General features: G+C 45.4%; 2 protein-coding genes and 1 long non-coding RNA gene across 3 annotated transcripts in view; all 3 read right to left on the bottom strand.

The window, feature by feature from the left end:
* Nucleotides 1-13968, bottom strand: part of LOC140280020 (uncharacterized) — a 156806-nt gene extending 142838 nt beyond the window's left edge. The window contains exon 1 of the long non-coding RNA XR_011909379.1: nucleotides 13916-13968. This is a non-coding gene — a long non-coding RNA (uncharacterized lncRNA). The remainder of the gene's footprint in view (nucleotides 1-13915) is intronic.
* On the bottom strand, nucleotides 1384-13885 carry LOC140280255 (NLR family CARD domain-containing protein 3-like). The gene is made up of 11 exons (XM_072375556.1): nucleotides 13866-13885; nucleotides 13408-13485; nucleotides 9892-9990; nucleotides 9147-9260; nucleotides 5754-5832; nucleotides 5384-5591; nucleotides 3436-5236; nucleotides 3030-3203; nucleotides 2715-2888; nucleotides 2066-2112; nucleotides 1384-1946 (listed from the first exon to the last, which is right to left on the bottom strand). Exons 1-11 carry the CDS (start codon nucleotides 13883-13885, stop codon nucleotides 1384-1386), a joined length of 3357 nt encoding a protein of 1118 aa, XP_072231657.1.
* A 7508-nt stretch (nucleotides 13969-21476) lies between the features above and the next one.
* Nucleotides 21477-26333, bottom strand: part of LOC140280018 (protein NLRC3-like) — a 29066-nt gene continuing 24209 nt past the window's right edge. Inside the window, exons 2-8 of the mRNA XM_072375270.1 lie at nucleotides 26239-26317; nucleotides 25851-26076; nucleotides 23936-25712; nucleotides 23554-23727; nucleotides 23243-23416; nucleotides 22598-22644; nucleotides 21477-22471 (exon numbers count right to left, since the gene is read on the bottom strand). Of these exons, the coding sequence (XP_072231371.1) occupies nucleotides 21933-22471; nucleotides 22598-22644; nucleotides 23243-23416; nucleotides 23554-23727; nucleotides 23936-25712; nucleotides 25851-26076; nucleotides 26239-26317 (3016 nt within the window). The 3' untranslated portion in view covers nucleotides 21477-21932. The remainder of the gene's footprint in view (nucleotides 22472-22597; nucleotides 22645-23242; nucleotides 23417-23553; nucleotides 23728-23935; nucleotides 25713-25850; nucleotides 26077-26238; nucleotides 26318-26333) is intronic.

The raw sequence follows: 26333 nt of genomic DNA on the forward strand, positions 1-26333 counted from the left end.
GCAGGAAACAGCATGAGAAATAAACTTAGAGACTCACTAACAGCAAAGACAGAGTCGAGAGGAGTTAAAGCAGAAAAGATATTAAAGACACAAAAGGAGCTGAACTAAGGCAGAAAACTGAATCAAATGAAGAATCCGTCAAAGAAACCAAAACTCAAAAACTCACAGACCAGGACAGTAACTTTCAACAGTAAGTGTTGAAACTATAGTGAAGGATGGCCGGCCATTTTCTGTGGTTGAAGATGGGGGCTTTAGAAGGTTTAAGCATCCTTGACCCCGCTTATATCATTCTTATACCCTTCGGGGTAGAAAAGCCTTGAAGCCCCCGGTGGACGTATGTTATGAAAAGACCAGGAAGAAACAGACCCTAACAGTTAGCCTCACTGCAGATATGTGGACATCCATTAATATGAATGTGTGCTTTGCTGTTACAGTCCATTCGTTGTTGGAGAAATTAGAACTTAACACGGTCCTTTAAGGAGTTCAAAGGTCATCTGTGTCACACACAGCAGCAACTCAGCTGATGCAACTAGAGGCACCTGAGAGGTGCATTACAGACGGGGTCCCTGCTGTGACCACAGATGGGGCCACAGCATTGCTGCAGGTCTCAACCAGCTGGGTATTAGACACATTTATATTTTTGCTCATGTTCTCCACCTGGTGTTTAAGAAATATTTAGCATAAGCCCCAAAGTGGAGGCAATCTGAACCCAGGCCATCAAGGTGGTGAGTTACTTCAAATCTAGCACCACTGACAAGAAAAAGCTCAGTGCAGTCCAAACACGTGTGGAGATGGCTGTACTGAAGCTGGTGCAGATTGACCAGATGGAACAGCTCTTTCACCATGCTGCAGAGGCTCGGGGGGGCTCTTGGGGAAGCTTTGGCCTCCCTTGCCACCAAAGGACAACCCAACAGAGTCTTGGAGTCTTGCAGCTGTTCTACAAAGCCACTATAGAGCTGTGGGAGGGTCCAAGGCTATTCCCCTCATTCAGATGCTCAGATGTTTAATCACACAGTGTGGTCAAATGCCCAATAACATTGGAAACTAATTAATCCCAATTAAAGCCTTCACCAAGAGCAGGGCCATCTGACCAACAGGACTTCAACCTCTGGGCTGATTGGATAATCAAAGTCAGATAAATTCCCCCATCAGAGCTATGTGGAAGTGATGATATAATAAGAGTATAACTGCACATCATCAGGATGAACCCTGGCTGCTCAGCAAACTTCTGCTCATTGCAGCAGAATCAGTGAAGATCTGTCAGCAGGTTGGAAATTCATCTCGGTTGATTGTAGCTCAGTGATTCCTCTCTGATGTCACAGTTTGTACAGACTGAACTATCTGTTCAACAGTGATTCTCTGACAGGAGGAAACTATTTATGCTCAACACAGAGAAACTGAGGAACCAGATGAACAGAACCAGACTGTAAACCCAGGATGCAGAGGTTCTTCAGTGAATGTGGTGTTGAAGGTGTGGAGGTGGATCAGTGTGTCAGAAGAGACTCTGTAGAAGGACAGAGTGCCAGCAGGACGGTCCACATACACTGCTGCTCTGTTAGAGACAGAGAAGGAGGAAGAGGAGGAGGAGGAGGAGGAGGAGGAGGAGATAGATGTTTCTCTGTTATTGTGCCAGATAGAGTAACCAGAACGATCAGAGCAGAACAGACACCAGGACTGATCATTGCATCCAAACACACAGACTCTGTCTCCTCTCCTGCTGATTCCTCTGTAACTCACTGCTATATCAACCTCTCCTCTCCACTCGACCTCCCAGTAACAGCGACCAGTCAGAACATTTCTACACAGCAGCTGAGACCAGCCATCAAATCTGTCTGGATGATCAGGATATGACTGATCCTCCTCCACATATGTCACCTTCCTGTTGTTGTCAGATAGTTTCAGTCCTCTGTTCACTGTGTTTGTGTCGATGGTGAGTCGACAGGAATCTGATGGAGAGAACAAACACAATCCAGCTGCAGTTATTGATCTGTTCATTTTGATCAGTGAGTGATGTGACAGTGTGAAGTTGGCTGGATGTCATGAATCAGATGAAGAACACACTTACACTTCCTCAGACCTGGTGTCAGCCATCGTTCTCCAGCAGGCTCCACCCTGAAAGGAGGAGGAGGGTCAGAGCAGCACCGTCTCTTTCAGCATGCATACATGGACATTACATGGCTCTCCCACACACATTGTTCTACACTGAGGAAGATGCTGACTGCTCATGAGTCCTTCACACAGCCACACTTGAAAAACACAGAAATATCCCTTTAACTGGATGAATAAAGTCTCTGAATCTGCTGAACATGTTTCCTTACAGGCTGTGCATTAACCAGCAGATGATTGCTGGTATGTATGTTTTCTTTGTGGCCCATTTATCTCAGAAATGACCTGATAAACCTCCATCATTCTGACAGATCCACGCTGTTTTAAGGGGACACCGGCTAATGCTGGCAGACATTTCCTCCTCCTCCTGACAGAGGTTTGCTCCTCCCTCGCTGCTCGTCATCACTTCTAACCAGCTCATGAGGCGGTGAAAGGAAAAGGAGTGGACTGTGTCTGAAGCTATGGAAATAAGTGATGAAAGTACGTGGACAGTATGGGATGTTTCAGAAGTTTCATCTCCACTTCGGATCAGACTTAAATTACACTGAAAACATCTGTACGCACGGTCTGAAGAACATTGTGTGATGCTGCAGCAGACCTCTCCATACCTGAGAGTGTCCAGCCTCCACTGTGGATCCTCCAGTCCAGCTGATAGCTGCTTCACTCCTGAGTCTCCTGGATGGTTGTAGCTCAGGTCCAGCTCTCTCAGATGGGAGGGGTTGGAGGTCAGAGCTGAGATCAGAGAAGCACAGCCTTCCTCTGTGATCAGACAGCCCGACAGGCTGCAGAAAACAACACAAATGGCAGATTATGAGAGAAAAGACACCGACAGTAGACACCATCCTGAACAGGTCAGCTGTTCATCCATGACTGTAAAGCAGAATTAAAATGATCAGCAGTTGAACAGCTGAATTAATCCTGACCTGAGAGCTTCCAGGTTACAGTTTGGACTCTGCAGTCCAACAGACAGCTGCTTCACCCCTGAATCCTGCAGGTGGTTGTTACTCAGGTCCAGTTCTGTCAGACTGGAGGACTGGGAGCTGAGAGCTGAGGACAGAGCTGCACAGCTTCTCTCTGAGAGGTTACAGCCATTCAGCCTGGGGAGGGAATAATGAGATAAATCTGTGACTTTCTCTCTGATAAACTGCAGGAGTATATTCATACACATTCCTCAAAATCTAAATATGCAAGTAAATAAATAATGAATTATAAAATAATTAAAAGTTAAATTCTTAAATTAAAATTCTCAGTTAATGAGAAATAACTGTTATTTTTTCTCCTTTTAACAAGTAAGCAGCGTATTTAAAACATATTTATCTCTGTACTTACACAGCTTTGTTGGAGGCTTTGACCACTGGCAGCAGCCTCAGAAGAGCCTCCTCTGAAGCAGAGTATTTCTTCAGGTCAAACACATCCAGATGTTTTCCTGATGACAGTAAGATGAAGACCAGAGCTGACCACTGAGCAGGAGACAGTTTATCTGTGGAGAGACGTCCTGAACTCAGGGCCTGTTGGATCTCCTCCACCAGAGAACGATCATTCAGTTCATTCAGACAGTGGAACAGATTGATGCTTCTCTCTACAGAGAGATTCTCACTGATCTTCTCCTTGATGTAATAAACTGTTTCCTGATTGGTCTGTGAGCTACTTCTTGTCTGTGTCAGCAGGCCTCGTAGGAGCCTCTGATTGGTCTGCAGGGAAAGACCCAGGAGGAAGCGGAGGAACAGGTCCAGGTGTCCATTTGGACTCTGTAAGGCCTTGTCCACAGAACTCTGATGGAGATATTTTAGATTAGGTTTGTTAAATATTTTTAACCACACAGAGGTTGTTTGTTGTTCTTCCATCAGGTTGACTCCAGACTTGATGAAGGTCAGATGGACATGAAGAGCAGCCAGAAACTCCTGAACACTCAGATGAACGAAGCAGAACACCTTCTCCTGGTACAGCCGTCTCTCCTCTTTAAAGATCTGTGTGAACACTCCTGAGTACACTGAAGCTGCTGAGATATCGATGCCACACTCTGTCAGGTCTGATTCATAGAAGATCAGGTTTCCTTTCTGCAGCTGCTCAAAAGCCAGTTTTCCCAGAGACTCAATCACCTTCCTGCTCTCTGGACTCCAGTGTGGATCTGTCTCAGCTCCTCCATCATACTTGACCTTCTTCACTTTGGCCTGAACCACCAGGAAGTGGATGTACATCTCAGTCAGGGTCTTGGGCAGCTCTCCTCCCTCTCTGGTTTCCAACACATCCTCCAGAACTGTAGCAGTGATCCAGCAGAAGACTGGGATGTGGCACATGATGTGGAGGCTTCGTGATGTCTGGATGTGGGAGATGATGCTGCTGGCCTGCTCCTCATCTCTGAATCTCTTCCTGAAGTACTCCTCCTTCTGTGGGTCAGTGAACCCCCTGACCTCTGTCACCATGCCAACACAGCCAGGAGGGATCTGATTGGCTGCTGCAGGCCGTGTGGTTATCCAGAGGCGAGCAGAGGGAAGCAGGTTCCCCCTGATGAGGTTTGTCAGCAGCACATCCACTGAGGTGGACTCTGTAGTATCAGTCAGGGGCTCCTTGCTGTGGAAGTCCAGAGGAAGTCGACACTCATCCAGACCGTCAAAGATGAACACAACCTGGAACTGTTCAAAGCTGCAGATTCCTGCTTCTTTGGTTTCAGTAAAGAAGTGATGAACAAGTTCCACCAAGCTGAACTTTTTCTCTTTCAGCACATTCAGCTCTCTGAAAGTGAATGGAAACATGAGCTGGATGTCCTGGTTGGCTTTGCCTTCAGCCCAGTCCAGAGTGAACTTCTGTGTTAAGACTGTTTTCCCAATGCCAGCCACTCCCTTTGTCATCACTGCTCTGATTGGTTCATCTCTTCCAGGTGGGAGTTTAAAGATGTCTTCTTGTCTGATGGATGTTTCTGCTCTGTCTGCTTTCCTGGATGCTTCTTCAATCTGTCTGACCTCATGTTCATCATTGACCTCTCCAGTCCCTCCCTCTGTGATGTAGAGCTCTGTGTAGATCTGATTCAGAAGGGTTGGGTTTCCTGCTTTAGGAATCCCCTCAAACACACACTGGAACTTCTTCTTCAGAGCAGATTTAACTTTACGTACACAAACTGCAGCAAGAAGTTCTGAATGAAGACAAGAAATAACATCAGTAAACAAACATTTCCACTCTGTAAAGAATGAGTATTTGAACATGTGTTGTTCTGTGAGCTGAGACATCAGTAAATGTGTCATTTATCCAGCAGGTTAAATCTTTAGAGAAATCCTCTTACTGCTCTGCAGACGCTCAGCCAGCTCCTCCTGCTTCATTCTCCTCAGGAAGTGAACTGTGATCTTCACTAATGCCTCTCTGCTCCTCCTCTGCTCTTCATCCTCACCCTCCCTCTGACTCTCTAAGCATTCTGGGTAATCTGGACCCAGAACCTTCTGGATCTTCTTCAGCTCCTCCTTCACAAAAGTGAGCATGTTGTCCTCCAGCAGCTGGAACAGAATACTATATGAATGAGCCAATCAGACTGAAATCATGGAGCCAAACATCAGATCCATGTTGGACACACTGACAATCCGCTGGTCTACAAAGTGCAGCCTGGAGATGACTGTGAACACAATAGATGGAAAAGTAGTTGTTGTACATGTACAGACCATAAATATGGAGTCCAGCTGTGTCTGATGCTGCTGGGCAGACTGACCACTGGGAACCTCTGAGCTCTGCTGATCCACTCTGTGGAGGAATGATGAAGAATGAGCTCACATTGTGTCTGTCCACACAGAGACACAAGGTAAAGGTCCATGAAGGGATGTGTGGATGTGAACAGTGAATGCAGCCATAAAGCAGCTGATTAACTCTGAAGCAGCACATCAGCAGCATCTGTGTTCCAGAAGATAAGAGCTCAGTGTGTCTCTAACAGTGGGAGGAAGCTGATGTCAGATGAAGCAGTTTGAGGAGGAAGGGACACAGAACTGTGTGAACAGACAGAAGATTTGTGTGTTTGTGAGGAGTCGAGCTGATGTGTTGGTTGGATTGTATCTGCAGTTTCTGAAATACAACAAGAGCTTCAATCTGGAATCAGTTCATTGGTTTCCAGATTTATTGAACAGAAACAAGTCCAAAGAAATGATTTTCAGAGTCTTCACTGACCAACTTCTTTGTATTTAGAAAACAGAAGCAAATGTAGAATCTGATGCAGCATCACTCAGTAAAAGTTGTTCTAGAGTCAAAGAAAGACAGAAAGTTTATAGAATCTACAGTAACAGCGTTCTGGAAGCTTCTCCAACCAGCAGGTTACCTGCTGACAGGTGAGGGTGTCAGGATTGGGTATAAAAGCAGCTTCCACCAAAGGTTCAGTCTCTCCAACAAGGATGGGTCGTGGCTCACCACTTTGTGCCAAACTCCATCAGAGAATCATCAATAAGTTCAGGAAATATTTCTCAGAGTCAGATTGTAAAGAACTTTGGTCTTTCAGCATCTACAGAGCAGGATATTGTGAACAGATTCAGGGAGTCTGGAGAAATCTCAGTGTGGAAAGGCCAAGGACAGAAACCACTGTTGGATGAGCTCAGAGCCCTCAGGCAGCACTGCATGAGAAACTGTCAGGCCACCATGATCAATACAGCCACATGGGCTCAGGAGTTTATTGGTATTATTATTGTCATGTTTTTGGGTTTCAAACTTTCTTCTTTGTGAAAACCTCTGTTCAGACATTTTACCATCCATCCATCCATCATCTACTGCTTATCCGGGGGTCAGGTCGCGGGGGCAGCAGCTTTAGCAGAGAAACCCAGACGTCCCTGTCCCCGGCCACTTCCTCCAACTCTTCCGGGGGGCCCCCGAGGCGTTCCCAGGCCAGCCGAGAGACATAGTCTCTCCAATGTGTCCTGGGTCTTCCCCGGTGTCTCCTCCCAGTGGGACGTGCCCGGAACACCTCACCAGGGAGGCGTCCAGGGGGCATCCTAACCAGATGCCACCTCATCTGACTCCTCTCAATGCGGAGGAGCAGCGGTTCTACTCCGAGCCCCTCCCGGATGACTATCTCTAAGGGAGAGCCCAGACACCCTGCAGAGTAAACCCATTTCGGCTGCTTGTATTCACGATCTTGTTCTTTCGGTCACTACCCACAACTCGTGACCATAGGTGAGGATGGGAACGTAGATTGACCAGTAAATAGAGAGCTTCGCCTTCTGGCTCAGCTCCTTCTTCACAACGACGGGTCGGTGCAGAGCCCGCAACACTGCAGACGCCGCACCGATCCGCCCGTCAATCTCACGTTCCATTCGTCCCTCACTGTGAATGAGACCCCGAGATACTTGAACTCCTCCACTTGGGGAAGGATCTCATTCCCGACCTGGAGAGAGCATTCCACCCTTTTCCGGCTGAGAACCATAGTCTCGGACTTGGAGGTGCTGAATCTCACCCCAGCCTCTTCACACTCGGCTGCAAACCGCTCCAGTGAGAGCTGAAGGTCATAGCCCGATGACGCTAACAGAACCGCATCATCCGCAAAAAGCAGAGACCCGATTCTGAGGTCGCCAAATCAGACACCCTCAACGCCCTGGCTGCGCCTAGAAATTCTGTCCATAAAAGTTAGGAACAGAAACGGCGACAAAGGGCAGCCCTGGCGGAGTCCAACCTTCACCGGAAACGTATCCGACTTACTGCTGGCAATGCGGACCAAACTTTGACACCGGTCATACAGAAACAGAACGGACCCTATCAAGGGGTCACTCCATATTCCCGACGCCCCCCCCACAGAACTTCCCGAGGGACACGGTCGAACGCTTTCTCCAAGTCCCCCAAACACATCGAACTCCCATGCACCCTCCAGGATCCTGCCGAGGGTATAGAGCTGGTCCACTGTTCCACGGCCAGGATGAAAACCACACTGCATCTCCTGAATCCGAGATTCGACTATCCGACGGATCCTCCTCTCCAGTACCCCCGAATAGACCTTACCAGGGAGGCTGAGGAGTGTGATACCCCTGTAGTAGGAACACACACTCCGGCCCCCCTTTTTAAAGAGGGGGACCACCACCCGATCTGCCAGTCCAGAGGCACTGTCCCCAATGTCCACGCGATGCTGCAGAGGCGTGTCAGCCAAGACAGTCCTGCAACATCCAGAGCCCTGAGAAACTCAGGACGGACCTCATCCACCCCTGGGGCCCGCCGAACCCCAGAAATGGGAGGGTCCGTGTCCGAGCTCTCCGACTCTGCCTCCTCCGAGCGTGTGTCGGTAGAATTGAGGAGGTCCTCCCCCCACCGACTCACAACTTCCCTAGTTGAGGTCAGCAAAGCTCCGTCCCCACCATACACAGTATTAAGAGAGTTAAAGCTCCTCTTGACGGGGGATTCTGACAAACGTTCCCAGCAGTTCCTCACAATACGTTTGGGCCTTCCAGGTCTGATCGGCATCCTCCCCCACCAGCGGAGCCAATTCACCACCAGGTGGTGATCAGTTGACAGCTCCGCCCCTCTCTTCACCTGAGTGTCCAGGACATACGGCCGCAAGTCCGACGATACAACCACAAAGTCGATCATCAAACTGCGGCCAAGGGTGTCCTGGTGCCAAGTGCACATATGGACACCCTAATGCCTGAACATGGTGTTCGTTATGGACAGTCCATGACTGGCACAGAAGTCCAACAACATAACACCACTCTGATTCAGATCGGGGGGGCCGTTCCTCCCAATCACACCCGTCCAGGTCTCACTGTCATCGCCAATGTGAGCATTGAGGGACATTTACCATCAAAGTTATTATTGATCCATGTGACTTTGTTCATGTTAGACTGTTTGTAAAGCAGCTGACATTGTTCAGAACATTTATTTTAGAAACAGCTCCTATATAATAAATATCATTATTAATATTTTACTCACTGAAAGAGACCTGTTTTAACATCCATACTTTCCACTCTGACAGTTTCACATGTGAACATGAAATGATGTGAATAAGAGCTCACATTAAACACAAGTTGGAATAAGAACTGTTCAGACTGACTCTGGTACATTTTACAGTGTTACACCATTTACACTCAGCTCACCTCAGAGACTGTGAACGTTGGTCTGATTTAAAGTCAATAACACGACCTGTTGACCTGTCGCTCTTCATGGACACACAGCTGGGTTCAGGTTCAGGTTCAGGTCTCTGAAAGCTTCTGATAGGAAAAAAAACACTTGTTTAATTTAAATTGACATGTTCAGTAAAATTCAGTTTGGATTAAAAAGTAAAAATGTGACAGTTTTGGTTTTAAGATATTAAGCTGTGAGATAAAATTTTAATAAATTAAAAAAAAGTTAACATTACTGACTTAATGCACCAGATTACTCAGATCAATCACTGATATATCAATAAAATTAAGTTTTAAATAAATCAACTGAAAACTTAACTTTGTTTTAATAAAGAGCAGAAAGACTAAAGTAAACATCACTTTACACACATGATGCAGCTGATTAATCTCATCAGAGACATCAAGAACTGATCCAAGTCTGAAATAATTCATCTGAAAACTGGTTATTGTCAGAAGTGGTGGTGGAGCGGGAGGTTGAGGACCTAAAAGTTACCAGGAAGGAGGCGAGGGCTGGCAAAAAGGTTGACTGAAACAACTCAATTTAAAGTGCTGCCAAGGCAGGAGCTAAAAACTGCAAATAAACTAAAAGAGAACCAAAGAGGGACGAAGCGGCTGATCACAAGAAAAATACAGAGGAAGGAATTACACAGGTGAGCAGAAACAACCTGCATACAAGGACCTGGCACTGACTGATAAAACCTGGAGAATATACACTGACACTGGGGAGGACTGCAGGTTCCTGGTGTTCACCTCAACGATGAACTGGACCGGACCACCACCACTGATGCAGGTCAGCTCTGTCAGCAACAGACTGCTGCTTCCAAAGTGCAGCAGTGAACGCTGCCGCAGATCTTTCAGCCCATCAGGATCCTCAACAACCAACTATTTCTCTCTGTGCTGTACAAAATGTGCAATCTGTGCATTATTAGGACCAAATGGTGTGAAATATGTTCAGTTTATTCCCTTATTTTCTTTTATAATATAGCCCATACTGAATATTTTACTCTTTTTTTAGATCATCTTCCAAATATGTGATTTTATTATGGGTGCCCAATGCCAAAGGCAGGGCACACATATTACTATTGCTCATACTTATTATTCTCCCGCTTCCGTCACGTTTTTCGGCGCGCTACTCGTTCCACAGCGAAGGTCCGACTAAAATAAAAAACACATGGCTAAGTGCGCGCCGATCGGGAGAGGTGTGCTTGTATTTTTCTCTCTCATTACTCGAGCGGAATAGCGGATAAATGGGAAAAAGCGGGCAAATTGTCAATGGGAAAATGAATGGAGAAGGCCTTAACGAGGCAGTTTGGGGCTCGAAACTGCCTCCCCTTGGAGGCCTCTGAACTCAGCCTTTCAAGGTCACACACACATCATTCAAAGTTTGCGTGTGACAGGAAAGACTCAGCTTTAACTGTGGTAAAGGGCTTGTTAATAGCTTATACGGCTTTGACACAACGGCAGTTTACGTTTTAGGTGTCCAGAGGAGGTCGTGTCATGTCAGTTACACTGTAACTGTCACTCTAAAAATCTTTAAAAAACAATTTCTCGAACAAATTCCTCTCACGTCCAAAATATCTGCCTGATCTGGATAAATTATACATCAAAACGTAGGTATTTTAGTTGTCTTTCACCCAATGTGACTGTCATTGAGCTGGGCCTCACAGATTTCTCACAAATCCCCTCTGAGCGAAGAGAGGGAACATTCCATCCCATTATAAAACGGGCGAGCCCTGAAATCAGTCGGAAAAATAATTTTAAAACTGCCATAATAAAGGAGCCACGGGGGGTAGAAGAATAAAAATGACACCGCTGGCTTCCCCCGTCCTTTCTGGCGCTCACGGTGAAAGAATTATTCGGATACGACTTCTACTTTTCGAACAGCGAGCGTTTTGTTCCAGATTTCTGCCTCAATATGAAAACCCCATGATTTTAAGGGGACAAAGTGAGGTGCAGATTTGGCAGTTGGCAGTTGGCAGGCACAGCTGTTGCCCATAGCAACTAATGCTGACCATACCCAAGATGGCTGCCCTGTTCTATCACAGCTGATGAGGGCAGAGCCAAGATGGCTGATGAGGGCAGAGTAAACATAGCAGCAGGAGGGCAGGAGCAGGAGGGCAGCATTAGGGCAGCAGGAGGGCAGCATTAGGGCTGGAGCAGGGCAGGAGGGCAGGAGCAGGAGGGCAGGAGGAGGGCAGCATTAGGGCAGCAGGAGGGCAGCATTAGGGCTGGAGCAGGGCAGGAGGAGGGCAGCATTAGGGCAGCATTAGGGCAGGAGGAGGGCAGCAGGAGGGCAGGAGCAAGGCAGGAGGGCAGCATTAGGGCAGCAGGAGGGCAGGAGGAGGGCAGCAGGAGGGCAGGAGCCAGGCAGGAGGGCAGCATTAGGGCAGCAGGAGGGCAGGAGGAGGGCAGCATTAGGGCAGCATTAGGGCAGCAGGAGGGCAGCATTAGGGCAGGGCAGGAGGGCAGCATTACGGCAGCATTAGGGCAGCAGGAGGGCAGCATTAGGGCAGGAGCAGGGCAGCATTTGGGCAGCATTAGGGCAGGAGGGCAGCATTAGGGCAGCATTAGGGCAGGAGCAAGGCAGGAGGGCAGCATTAGGGAAGCAGGAGGGCAGGAGGAGGGCAGCATTAGGGCAGCATTAGGGCAGTATTAGGGCAGGAGCAGGGCAGGAGGGCAGCGTTAGGGTAGCAGGAGGGCAGCAGGAGGGTAGCATTAGGGCAGCATTAGGGCAGGAGCAGAGCAGAGCAGGGCAGGAGGGCAGCAGCAGGGCATCAGCAGGGCATCAGCAGGGCAGCCAACATGGTTAAACAGCTTCATGCCAGCTGCTCATGAGACAAATGCGCGCGATAGCGCGCACTCACTCATAAATTTCCATTATTCAGAACAGATTAACAGGTTCATGCCAGCCACTGACGAGACAAATGCGCACGATAGCGCGCACTAACTCATAAATTTCCATTATTCAGAACAGATTAACAGGTTCATGCCAGCTCCTGATGAGACAAATGCGCGCGATAGCGCGCACTAACTCATATGTTTCCATTATTCAGAACAGATTAACAGGTTCATGCCAGGTCCTGACGAGACAAATGCGCGCGATAGCGCGGACTAACTCATAAATTTCCATTAATCTGAACAGATTAACAGGTTCATGGCAGCTGCTGACGAGACAAATGTGCGCGATAGCGCGCACTAACTCATAAATTTCCATTAATCTGAACAGATTAACAGGTTCATGCCAGCTGCTGACGAGACAAATGCGCACTAACTCATATGTTTCCATTACTCTCAACACATCAGTTGTGATAACAGCTTCATGGCAGCCCCTGACGACACAAATGTGCGCGATAGCGCGCACTAACTCATATGTTTCCATTACTCTCAACACATCAGTTGTGATAACAGCTTCATGGCAGCCCCTGACGACACAAATGTGCGCGATAGCGCGCACTAACTCATATGTTTCCATTATTTAGAACAGATTAACAGGTTCATGCCAGCCCCTGATTAGATAATCAGGGATAATGATTAGATAATAAGCACCTGATTGTGATAATAGGTTCATGCCAGTCGCTGACTCATATGTTTTCCATTATTCTGAACAGATCAACTGGGCCTTATGTGTCGAAATCAGGCACATTTCACCAGAACAAGCCACAATCTCATATTTAAGACTGGATTTGAAGTATCTGGCAACTAGCAGCTATCTCAGTCTCTCTGTGTCTGTGGCAGAAGACGGGCAGCAGTTGGGCACCCATCAAAATTTCTTCAGAAATTTTCTAGTTTCATGTTGCTCTTTTGTCTTGTCTTGTGTTTTTTCAGATATATTATTATAATAACTTGATTCACTTTTGCTGCGACCCTTTTGTCACACATCACTCCTGACTCTTTTATCCATCCTGCCTGTACTCTCTTCTTCACCTCTTTTCCACACTTCCTTGGACAGTTGCTCCCACGTACCTGAACTCCTGCACCTTTGTGATCACTGCTCCCTGTAGCCTGACTGTTCTACCTGCCTCCCTCTCATTTACTCACATGTATTCGTTCTTACTACAGTCGGCTTTCATTCCTCTTCCTCTGAACAATCTCCTGCACTTCTATTCTTTCCACTCTGACAGTTTCACATGTGAACATGAAATGATGTGAATAAGAGCTCACATTAAACACAAGTTGGAATAAGAACTGTTCAGACTGACATTTTACAGTGTTACACCATTTACACTCAGCTCACCTCAGAGACTGTGAACGTTGGTCTGATTTAAAGTCAATAACACGACCTGTTGACCTGTCGCTCTTCATGGACACACAGCTGGATTCAGGTTCAGTTTCATGTTGAAGTGTGCGTCTCCGATTCAACGGACTAATCCGATCTGATTTTAACCTTGATTGTAATAAAAATAAACGTTTGGTTTAAATTTACATGGTCAGTAAAATTCTGGATTAAAAAGTAAAAATATGACAATTTTAAGATATTTAATTGAGATTAAATAAAATCTGAAAACTGAAAACACTTTGTTTTAATTTTATTTTAATCTATATTACAGATTTTATGCACCATGTTTACATTACATGTTATGTACAGCTGGACATGATGAATATTAATAAATTAAGCAGATATCAAATATTTTATCTGAGAACTATTCATCATCTTAACTGTTAGTCAGCTTGGTTTGAACACTGAAGACTTACTTTCTGTCAGATGGATCCATGCTGCTGAATTCCCATCAACTCACACACACTTTCTACCTTCATCTGCAGAGGAAACACAGATCATTCATCTGCACATCAACTCAAATCCTCTTTTCCATCATCTGTGCTGTACACAGATCAGCTGCTCCTCCACTGATTGGCTCTGATTCTCTGTTTCAGTGTCAGCTGAATGCAGTCAGACAGGAGTGTTGAGGCAGAGGAAGCTGCCATCAGCTGCTGTAATTCCACTACCTGTCCACTAGATGGAGGCATGGAGCTACAGCCCAGCACACCTCATGATGAAGGATTCTAAGGAAGAGCTTCTTTCCTGAGGCTGTGACCCTGCTGAATTCTGCACCGTCACTTTAACTTCTACCATCGTACCGTCACTTTACTGCATCCTTGCACCTTCTGCACTGCTTATGTGTGACTATATTCTATATATTACTATACTGTCTATATTTCATCATCATCTCTACATTCCTTTAAGATAATAATCACCAAACCTTTTAGAAAATGGTCTAATGGATCCACCTCAGGGGTGTTTGAGATTTTACGGCTGTTTTTCTGGTCATGAATGTGATAAATATATTTAACTTAATTAAAATAAAAACATGAAGCAGTTTATTTGTGAAGAAAACAAACAGAAACTTCAGCTGATCATCATTTTGATTGAATCCAGTTAATTAATAATCTGATCATCGTGTAGATTTGTCTTCAAACACAAACTGATCAAAGTTTGTTCTGAAATAAGAAGCGAACATGTTCTCCAACATTACAGAGCAGAAACAAACAGGAAACTCACAGATTGTTCAGAGCTGCAGAAGAAGAAGACTCTCCACTCGACAGACTGAGACACAGGTGAGCTGCTTCCTGGAACCAGTCAGAGCAGAGTCCACCTGTGATGGAGGCGGGACAGATAGAAGCTGTCTGACCAGTGGAGTTCATGTTAAAACACGCCTCCAAGTTCCTTAACAACAAACTCTGATCTGAAAACATTTATTCAGCCGTTCTCTCTGAATGTTCTCTGAGATTCTCCAGAATCGCCATCAGAAACATTAAAACCAGGCTTTAAACTGGGATCTGTTCTGTGCAGCAGCTCTGTAGTTTTAGTGCTGCTACAGATGCACCAGATGTGTGCACAAGGCAATGATGTAATGCTGAGAGCTTTCAGCTAATCTGCCTTTTAGGTTAGTTTGAGCTGGAATTCAGCAGCTAGTTTAATTTAACCAGAAATAGAGGAAAGTTACAGAATAACTGAAGTTACAGGATGATTTTGTAAAGTCTAAATGTTGTTTATCCAACTATGAGATCTTTCAGACAGCCACACCTTCATCTCTTCAGCGTGAAAATATGTCGTCGGACCGGTCAGACTCGGTTAAAGTCAGATGCTGACGCCTGAAGACATTAACCCTTCTCATGATGCTCAGAGGGAACAAACAAACACTCTGTTACTGTTTCCATTTCACTGTTTGGCTGTTGAAGCTCTGATGTACAAAGTGGACTCTTCATTGATCTGGATTTATCTCCCTCTGGTGGTGAAAAGATGAACCTCATGATGTCAGTTCAATGAACAGATTAAATTATGTGTTTTTAAACACTTAAATACTTCAGTGTAGTTATTAAAGTTGTAATAATGACTGTTGATAACCACATGAAACCATGAACTGAACATATACTATCTAATCAGGTTTAGAGTCACTGAACAGAAAGAGCTCAACTCAAAGCAATGAATTATTCTAACTGGGATTAACAGCAAACTTCAGTTTTAATGGTGTTGGATCTCACTGCTGCCTCTGACACAGCTGATCATCCATTCTTTCATGGTGAAGATGGCGCCTTAAGACTGGCAGCCTGTTGCAGCAGAGTTTCTGTTACTTCGAGGTGTTCTTCATGCACTTTAGTGTCTTTTTAATTGTCTTTAAATGTCTTCAGGTGATTCCAGAGGGCATCAGACGCCGTGGATGCAGAGCTGGAGCAAAAGTTGAAGGAGATTTAAATCCTGAGTTCCCTCAGCCATCATGGGAAATGTGAGGTCTTTGTCAGTTAAGATGGACGAGTTGTGGGCACTGATAGAGACTCAGAGGGAGGACCGTGAGCGCTTTCCAAAGACATGGCTGCAGGTGGACCTCACAGACCCTGTTTCACCAAACAAGAAGAAGACAGGGACGTTTGGAGGAGCGGTGAGTGGAAAGGTGGAGGGATTGCTGTGTTCATGAATGAAAGATGGTGTAATCCCAAGCATGTTAAGGTTAAGGAACATCTTTAGGCAGGAGTTTGCGTCCGTCCTGTTTGCAGAGAGAGTTCTTCTCTGCTGTACTTGTTGGTGTTCATGTTCCACCATCAGCTGACGGAGCAGTAACATCGCTCAGCTGCAGTCTGGACACCCGGAGGCCATCAGTTATTACTGGAGATTTCAACCATGACAGTTTGGACTCTACTCTTCCCACTTTTCATCAGTTTGTTAACTGCACCACAAGAGAAAATACAACACTGGACCTTCTGTGTGCAAATGTTAAAGCTGCATACAGAGCCACAGTCCTACCTCCACTCAGCCACTCTGATCAGAATATGGACTGAGGCTGGAAAAATCATGGGCCAGAACTGGGAGATGTTTGAGTTGGTGAGGGACAGGAGATCACATCCATCTCATCCTCTCCATGAAACTCTACAGACACAGCGGAGGTCACTCTCCAACAGACTGATTCAGTTCTGCTTCTACAGTGAACGCTTCAGGGAAACATTCCTAACATTCACCATCTCTCTGTTCAACAGCTCACCTCTGCAACAGGTGAACTCACCACTGCAGTCCACATCTGTTTATATTGTTAATACACTGTTAATAACTATGTCAGTTTTATTGCACTGCCACATTTATACAACTTTTAAATATTGGGACACTCTGTAGATAAAGTTCTATATTTTTAATATATATTTTAAGCTTTTCTGTCATCATTTATTCTTATTGGTTATTCTAACATAATGTTTTATATAGGTTAGCACCGTCACCTCACAGCAAGAGGGTTTCAGGTTCGATCCCTGCCTGGGGCCTTTCTGTGTGGAGTTTCTCCCCGTGTATGCGTGGGTTCTCTCCGGGTACTCCGGCTTCCTCCCACCATCCAAAAACATGCATTTTAAGTTAATTGGTGACTCTAAATTGTCCGTAGGAGTGAGTGTGAGCGTGCATGGTTGTTTGTCTCGTTTGTCTCTATGTGGCCCTGTGATGCGACCTGTCCAGGGTGTACCCCGCCTTTCGCCCGATGACTGCTGAGAAAGGCTCCAGCCCACCCGCTACCCGATTAATGGACTGTCGGTATAGAAAATGGATGGATGGATGTTTTGTATAAACTACTTTAGCTGTTGCATTGTGACGACCCTGCTGCTTGCTGCCGTCATTGTCATCATGTGGACTGTAACAGAGAAACTACGATCATCACTGCCCTCCAGTGGTCACGGTCAGTAACTACAACTCCTCACATACAGTAATACTGATGTTCTCACCAACATTACTCCGCTTACTGCAGGATTTTGGCTCTAATGTTCATCAGTCTGATAATGAGAGAGTCAGCGGAGAGATAACTGACTGATATGAACTGATTAAAGGTTCTTCAGCTTCTTTATTTTCTCGGTTAAATTCACTCTTTTTAATGTAAAAAAGCTCTTTCCAACAGCACTTTGATTTTAGATGCTTTTATCATTTATATTCAGTCTGATTTTATATTTTTAAATGAGATGTGGCTGAAATCTGGAGTTAATTCTCAGCTTTCTGAACTATACCCTCCAAGTTGTGACAGTTTGAACCAGCCAACATTATGTGGCAGAGTGGATTTTTACATGTTTTTAACTCTTTAAACTTTGAACTCTTTAAACTTTGACTTCTACAGAAATATTGTCACTTGTGACATTCACACAGCATCATGGGAATCTCATTCCTCGGACATTAAAAGTTCCAGCCATGTAGATTTGTCAGCCCGTCCCCACGATGAGAACAGCCGCATTCATTCAGCGCATTCTTGGCTGGAAACTTCTTCCAGCGTGTTATTGGACACCGCTTCTTCACAGTATTCGTGGAATCGCGTCAGGACACGCGCGCATTAAAACATTGTTAAAAGATAAAGAAAAGAATTAAATGGATTTTGGTGGTAAATAGTTTCGGCTACAGTTGTTTAGTTCTCTGTGCGGGTGTTCTCAGCTCTTTCAAATGAATCATAGCGCCCTACGTTGGCTGCAGACCAATCGAAGCAGGTGTTGTGCTACAAATAGTATAAAATCATCATTTGATGACTTGTTCAGCGCTCACTGGCAAGACTGGAAATAATTAAAATGGTCAAACTAATATATCTAAACCATTAATGTCTTAATACACATCAAGTTTCCATCGTGCGAAATCTTGGATCTGCCACCTTTCATGCCTTAATCTCGCAGATTCACGCGAGATTTCACGTGTTAGGACTTTGTTCGGACCTTGTTAGGAATTGTTAGGACTTTGTTAGGAATTGTTAGGACCTTGTTAGGACTTTGTTAGGAATTGTTAGGACTTTGTTAGGACCTTGTTAGGAATTTGTTCGGACCTTGTTAGGACCTTGTTAGGAATTGTTAGGACTTTGTTAGGAATTGTTAGGTCTTTGTTAGGACTTTGTTAGGACTTTGTTAGGACCTTGTTAGGACCTTGTTAGGACTTTGTTAGGACTTTGTTAGGACCAAAATGGGGCAAAAGGGAAAAGATGGTGGTGGGATGGACAGTTTGACCTGACTGCATCTGTTTTATATTGGATTTATTCATCAGGAAACAACAGAGACTGTGAACCGTCTGACATACTGACTGTGTGAAGTTAAATAATTCCCATTTTCCTAACATTTGAAGCTGTGACAGTTTAATGGAAAGTCTTTGTTGTGTGTTTCTGGAAGGTGGTTGAAAGTAAAGCCAACATGAAAAAACATCACACATTCCTTCTGCATTTTGTCTGTTTTTTGTTCAATAAATAATGACACAGAATATGAAAAGTGTTGCTGATGTGAGGTAGATTTACCTCATTTTAAGAGCTGGTGAGATCCAGATCATGTCTGATTTGATCAAAACCCTAAATAAGATGGGGAAGCTGAAATGCTGGCAATGAGGTCAAATTTGATGTATATATTAAAAAAATAATGTTGTTATTTGAGTCTGTGAGGAGCAAAGATATTCAGAGGATCTCCAGTTTGTCCACAAATGTGTTTAAAACAATGTTCCTCTGAGAAAGACTGGAAGGGATCTGCATATTTCTCCCTCTACAGAGCAGAATATCATTAAAGCATTCAAGGAATCTGGAGGAGTTTCAGTGCATCAAGAACCGTCATTCATCAGCAGCTGATAGAAGCACATGGACAAGGGATTACTGTGGAAACCTTTGTCAAGCACCACAATACAGAGTTCCATTCACAAGCTTTACTGTGCAGGAAAGAAGCCTGATGTTAACCTCGTCCACTTCTCTGGGCTCAGAGGCATCTGGGATGGACCGTCACACGGTGGAAACGTGTACTGTGGTCAGACCGGTCAGTATTCCAGATCTTTGTTGGAAGAAATGGAGCAAAGACCAAAAGGAGCATCCAGCCTGCTGTCAGCAACCAGTCCCTGCAGCCAGGCAAAGCAGCTCAGTGTGTGTGTGACTGACATTAAATGCATAAAACGCCCAATAATGTAAATTTATTAGCAGTTCACAAAGTCATTGAGGGCTTGCCCTCATTTACAATGATGTCAGGTAACAACATATTAAACACATGATCAAAGGTAACTGTAGCTGCACAGGTCCAATGAAACATCATCCAGATGTCTTTATTAAAGCTTTATTTGGTCTCTCTTCTCTCTTCAGAGGGCATCATGAAAACTACAAAAATAAGACATTCAGGCTGAATGAATGCATCTTTCATCTCTTTGTCAGCCTCATGCTAGTTTCCACCATCGTAACAGCCCCAAAAACACGTTAGCATCACATACTCAGAATGAATCAGAAAACAATCGTGGACATTTACAGTGTTGTGGACCTCGTGCAGAATCAGATCACGTTGGAGACGTGTTTCCTTCCTCAGCGTCCATGTTGGATCTGACCCATAATGCCGCAGGTCATGTGACCTGTTACACCACAGTAATGAAAACGAGCACATTCCTCAACAACATGATTTAACAAAGGAAGGGTTTAGAAAGGCCTTTAACCATCTTATTTATTACATTTTAATGGCAACAGAGCAGAAGCTCAGACACAGGACTGAATGACAAAGGCTGCTACAGCAGCAAGCTAAGGCAGGGTAACCAAGGACCTGGATAGAACAAAAACCCAGGAGCAGATATACTGGGAGGGATGATTGGATGGGTGGATACAGGTGAGTAATGATCACAAGGAGCAGGCGGTAACATGGTGAAAGAAGGCAACTGGGGACATCTAGGGACAATGGCAGGAAACAGCATGAGAAATAAACTTAGAGACTCACTAACAGCAAAGACAGAGTCCAGAGGAGTTAAAGCAAAAAAGATATAAAAGACACAAAAGGAGCTGAACTAAGGCAGAGAACTGAATCAAATGAAGAATCAGTCAAAGAAACCAAAAGTCAAAAACTCACAGACCAGGACAGTAACTTTTAATGGAAAGTGTTGAAACTATAGTGAAGGATGGCCGGCCATTTTCTGTGGTTGAAGATGGGGGCTTTAGAAGGTTTAAGCATCCTTGACCCCACTTATATCATTCTTATACCCTTCAGGGTAGAAAGGCCTTGAAGCCCCCGGTGGACGTATGTTATGAAAAGACCAGGAAGAAACAGACCCTAACAGTTAGTCTCACTGCAGATATGTGGACCTTCAATCATTACGGATGCGTGCTTTGCCGTTACAGTCCATTCGTTGTTGGACAAATTAGAACTTTAAGGAGTTCAAAGGTCATCTGTGTCACACACAGCAGCAACTCAGTTGATGCAACTAGAGGCACCTGAGAGGTGCATTACAGACGGGGTCCCTGCTGTGATTACAGATGGGGCCACAGCATTGCAGCAGGTGTCAACCAGCTGGGTATTAGACACTTTTATTGATTTGCTCATGTTCTCCACCTGGTGTTGAAGAAATCTTTAGCATAAGCCCCAAAGTGGAGGCAATCTGAACCCAGGCCATCAAGGTGGTGAGTTACTTCAAATCTAGCACTACTGACAAGAAAAAGCTCAGTGCAGTCCAAACACGTGTGGAGATGGCTGTACTGAAGCTGGTGCAGATTGACCAGATGGAACAGCTCTTTCACCATGCTACAGAGGTTCGGGGGGGCTCTTGGAGCAGCTTTGGCCTCCCTTGCCACCAAAGGGCAACCCAACAGAGTCTTGGAGTCTTGCAGCTGTTCTACAAAGCCACTATAGAGCTGTGGGAGGGTCCAAGGCTATTCCCCTCATTCAGATGCTCAGATATTTAATCACACAGTGTGGTCAAATGCCCAATAACATTGGAAACTAATTAAACCCAATTAACGCCTTCACCAAGAGCAGGGCCATCTGACCAACAGGACTTCAACCTCTGGGCTGATTGGAGAATCAAAGTCAGATAAACTCCACCATCAGAGCTATGTGGAAGTGATAATATAATAAGAGTATAACTGCACATCATCAGGATGAACCCTGGCTGCTCAGCAAACTTCTGCTCATTTCAGCAGAATCAGTGAAGATCTGTCAGCAGGTTGGAAATTCATCTCGGCTGATTGCAGCTCAGTGATTCCTCTCTGATGTCACAGTTTATCACATGTGCAGCAAACTAACTGCAGCTGACAGCAGCTGAATGGTCTCAGCTGAAGTGAGCTGCAGAGAAACACAACATACTGATATTCAGTGTGAAGCTTTGACTGGAAACACAGAAAAACAACATCCTGGAAGAATGGACGCTTCCATCTTTAAAGGACTGGAAGAGGAAGAAGTTTCCAAGGAATCATTCAGAAGAGTTTCAAACAGAAACTGACTGAATCCATGAATCTGAAAATGTGTTTCTGAGTGAAAGAGACAGACATGTACAGACTGAACTATCTGTTCAACAGTGATTCTCTGACAGGAGGAAACTATTTATGCTCAACACAGAGACACTGAAGAACCAGATGAAGTTAACCAGACTCCAAACCCAGGATGCAGAGGTTCTTCAGTGAATGTGGTGTTGAAGGTGTGGAGGTGGATCAGTGTGTCAGAGGAGACTCTGTAGAAGGACAGAGTGCCAGCAGGACGGTCCACATACACTGCTGCTCTGTTAGAGACAGAGGAGGAGGAGGAGGGGATGGATGTTTCTCTGTTATTGTGCCAGACAGAGTAACCAGAACGATCAGAGCAGAACAGACTCCAGGACTGATCATTGCATCCAAACACACAGTCTCTGTCTCCTCTCCTGCTGATTCCTCTGTAACTCACTGATATATCAACCTCTCCTCTCCACTCGACCTCCCAGAAACAGCGACCAGTCAGAACATTTCCACACAGCAGCTGACACCAGCCATCAAATCTGTCTGGATGATGAGGATATGGCTGAACCTCCTCCACATATGTCACCTTCCTGTTGTTGTCAGACAGTTTCAGTTCTCTGGTCACTGTGTTTGTGTCTATGGTGAGTCGACAGGAATCTGATGGAGAGGACAAACACAATCCAGCTGCAGTTATTGATCTATCATCTGTTCACTTTGATCAGTGAGGGATGTGACAGTGTGAAGATGGCTGGATGTCATGAATCAGATGAAGAACACACTTACACTTCCTCAGACCTGGTGTCAGCCATCGTTCTCCAGCAGGCTCCACCCTGAAAGGAGGAGGGGGGTCAGAGCAGCACAGTCTCTTTCAGCATGCAAACATGGACATTACATGGCTCTCACACACACATTGTTCTACACTGAGGAAAATGCTGACTGCTCATGAGTCCTTCACACAGCCCCACTTGAAAAACACAGAAATATCCCTTTAACTGGATGAATAAAGTCTCTGAATCTGCTGGATATGTTTCCTTACAGGCTGTGCATTAACCAGCAGATGATTGCTGGTATGGATGTTTTCTTTGTGGCCCATTTATCTCAGAAATGACCTGATAAACCTCCATCATTCTGACAGATCCACGCTGTTTTAAGGGGACACCGGCTAATGCTGGCAGACATTTCCTCCTCCTCCTGAGGTTTGCTCCTCCCTCGCTGCTCGTCATCACTTCTAACCAGCTCATGAGCCGGTGAAAGGAAAAGGAGCGGACTGTGTCTGAAGTTATGGAAATAAGTTGTGAAAGTACGTGGACAGTATGGGATGTTTCAGAAGTTTCATCTCCACTTCGGATCAGACTTAAATTACACTGAAAACATCTGTACGCACGGTCTGAAGAACATGGTGTGATGCTGCAGCAGACCTCTCCATACCTGAGAGTGTCCAGCCTCCACTGTGGATCTTCCAGTCCAGCTGATAGCTGCTTCACTCCTGAGTCTCCTGGATGGTTGTAGCTTAGGTCCAGCTCTCTCAGATGGGAGGGGTTGGAGGTCAGAGCTGAGATCAGAGAAGCACAGCCTTCCTCTGTGATCAGACAGCCTGACAGGCTGCAGAAAACAACACAAATGATTCTGAGAGAAAAAACACCAACAGTAGGCACCATCCTGAACAGGTCAGCTGTTCATCCATGACTGTAAAGCAGAATTAAAATGATCAGCAGTTGAACAGTTGAATGAATCCTGACCTGAGAGCTTCCAGGTTACAGTTTGGACTCAGCAGTCCAACAGACAGCTGCTTCACCCCTGAATCCTGCAGGTTGTTGTTACTCAGGTCCAGTTCTGTCAGACTGGAGGACTGGGAGCTGAGAGCTGAGGACAGAGCTGCACAGCTTCTCTCTGAGAGGTTACAGTCACTCAGTCTGAGGAGGGAATAATGAGATAAATCTGTGACTTTCTCTCCGATAAACAGCAGGAGTATATTCATACATTTCCCTCAAAATCTAAATAAGCAAGTAAATAAATGATAAATTATAAAATAATTAAAAGATTATCTGATAAATAACTGTTATTTTCTCTCCTTTTAACAAGTAAACAGCGTATTTAAAACATATTTATCTCTGTACTTACACAGCTTTGTTGGAGGCTTTGACCACTGACAGCAGCCTCAGAAGAGCCTCCTCTGAAGCAGAGTATTTCTTCAGCTCAAACACATCCAGATGTTTTCCTGATGACAGTAAGATGAAGACCAGAGCTGACCACTGAGCAGGAGACACTTTGTCTGTGGAGAGACGTCCTGAACTCAGGGCCTGTTGGATCTCCTCCACCAGAGAACGATCATTCAGTTCATTCAGACAGTGGAACAGATTGATGCTTCTCTCTGCAGACAGATCCTCACTGATCTTCTCCTTGATGTAATCAACTGTTTCCTGATTGGTCTGTGAGTTACTTCCTGTATGTGTCAGTAGGCCTCGTAGGAGCCTCTGATTGGTCTGCAGGGAAAGACCCAGGAGGAAGCGGAGGAACAGGTCCAGGTGTCCATTTGGACTCTTTAAGGCCTTGTCCACAGAACTATGATGGAGATTTTTTATTTTATTTTTGTCTTTGAATGATTTAAACATCTTTTGTTTTTCTCCCATCAGGTTGACTCCAGACTTGATGAAGGTCAGATGGACATGAAGAGCAGCCAGAAACTCCTGAACACTCAGATGGATGAAGCAGAACACCTTCTCCTGGTACAGCCCTCTCTCCTCTTTAAAGATCTGTGTGAACACTCCTGAGTACACTGAGGCTGCTGAGATGTCGATGCCACACTCTGTCAGGTCTGATTCATAGAAGATCAGGTTTCCTTTCTGCAGCTGCTCAAAAGCCAGTTTTCCCAGAGACTCAATCATCTTCCTGCTCTCTGGACTCCAGTGTGGATCTGTCTCAGCTCCTCCATCATACTTGACCTTCTTCACTTTGGCCTGAACCACCAGGAAGTGGATGTACATCTCAGTCAGGGTCTTGGGCAGCTCTCCTCCCTCTCTGGTTTCCAACACATCCTCCAGAACTGTAGCAGTGATCCAGCAGAAGACTGGGATGTGGCACATGATGTGGAGGCTTCGTGATGTCTGGATGTGGGAGATGATGCTGCTGGCCTTCTTCTTATCTCTGCATCTCCTCCTGAAGTACTCCTTCTTCTGTGGGTCAGTGAACCCTCTGACCTCTGTCACCATGCCAACACAGCCAGGAGGGATCTGATTGGCTGCTGCAGGCCGTGTGGTTATCCAGAGGCGAGCCGAGGGAAGCAGGTTCCCCCTGATGAGGTTTGTCAGCAGCACATCCACTGAGGTGGACTCTGTAGAATCAGTCAGGGGCTCCTTGCTGTGGAAGTCCAGAGGAAGTCGACACTCATCCAGACCGTCAAAGATGAACACAACCTGGAACTGTTCAAAGCTGCAGATTCCTGCTTCTTTGGTTTCGGTAAAGAAGTGATGAACAAGTTCCACCAAGCTGAACTTTTTCTCTTTCAGCACATTCAGCTCTCTGAAAGTGAATGGAAACATGAAGTGGATGTCCTGGTTGGCTTTGCCTTCAGCCCAGTCCAGAGTGAACTTCTGTGTTAAGACTGTTTTTCCAATGCCAGCCACTCCCTTTGTCATCACTGCTCTAATTGGTTTGTCTCTTCCAGGTGGGAGTTTAAAGATGTCTTCTTGTCTGATGAATGTTTCTGCTCTACCTGCTTTCCTGGATGCTGCTTCAATCTGTCTGACCTCATGTTCATCATTGACCTCTCCAGTCCCTCCCCCTGTGATGTAGAGCTCTGTGTAGATCTGATTCAGAAGGGTTGGGTTTCCTGCTCTAGGAATCCCCTCAAACACACACTGGAACTTCTTCTTCAGAGCAGATTTAACTTTATAAACTGGAGAAAATTCTGAATGAAGACAAGAAATAACATCAGTAAACAGACATTTCCACCCTGTAAAGAATGAGTATTTGAACATGTGTTGTTCTGTGAGCTGAGACATCAGAAAATGTGTCATTTATCCAGCAGGTTAAATCTTTAGAGGAATCCTCTTACTGCTCTGCAGACGCTCAGCCAGCTCCTCCTGCTTCATTCTCCTCAGGAAGTGAACTGTGATCTTCACTAATGCCTCTCTGCTCCACCTCTGCTCTTCATCCTCACCCTCCCTCTGACTCTCTAAGCATTCTCCGTAATCTGGACTCAGAACCTTCTGGATCTTCTTCAGCTCCTCCTTCACAAAAGTGAGCATGTTGTCCTCCAGCAGCTGGAACAGAATACTATATGAATGAGCCAATCAGGCTGAAATCATGGAGCCAAACATCAGATCCATGTTGGACACACTGACAATCCGCTGGTCTGCAAAGTGCAGCCTGGAGATGACTGTGAACACAATAGATGGAAAAGTAGTTGTTGTACATGTACAGACCATAAATATGGAGTCCAGCTGTGTCTGATGCTGCTGGGCAGACTGACCACTGGGAACCTCTGAGCTCTGCTGGTCCACTCTGTGGAGGAATCATG

Source organism: Leuresthes tenuis, unplaced genomic scaffold (genome assembly GCF_036924035.1).
Source record: "Leuresthes tenuis unplaced genomic scaffold, fLeuTen1.0.hap1 SCAF_21, whole genome shotgun sequence".
Classification (NCBI taxonomy): domain Eukaryota; kingdom Metazoa; phylum Chordata; class Actinopteri; order Atheriniformes; family Atherinopsidae; genus Leuresthes; species Leuresthes tenuis.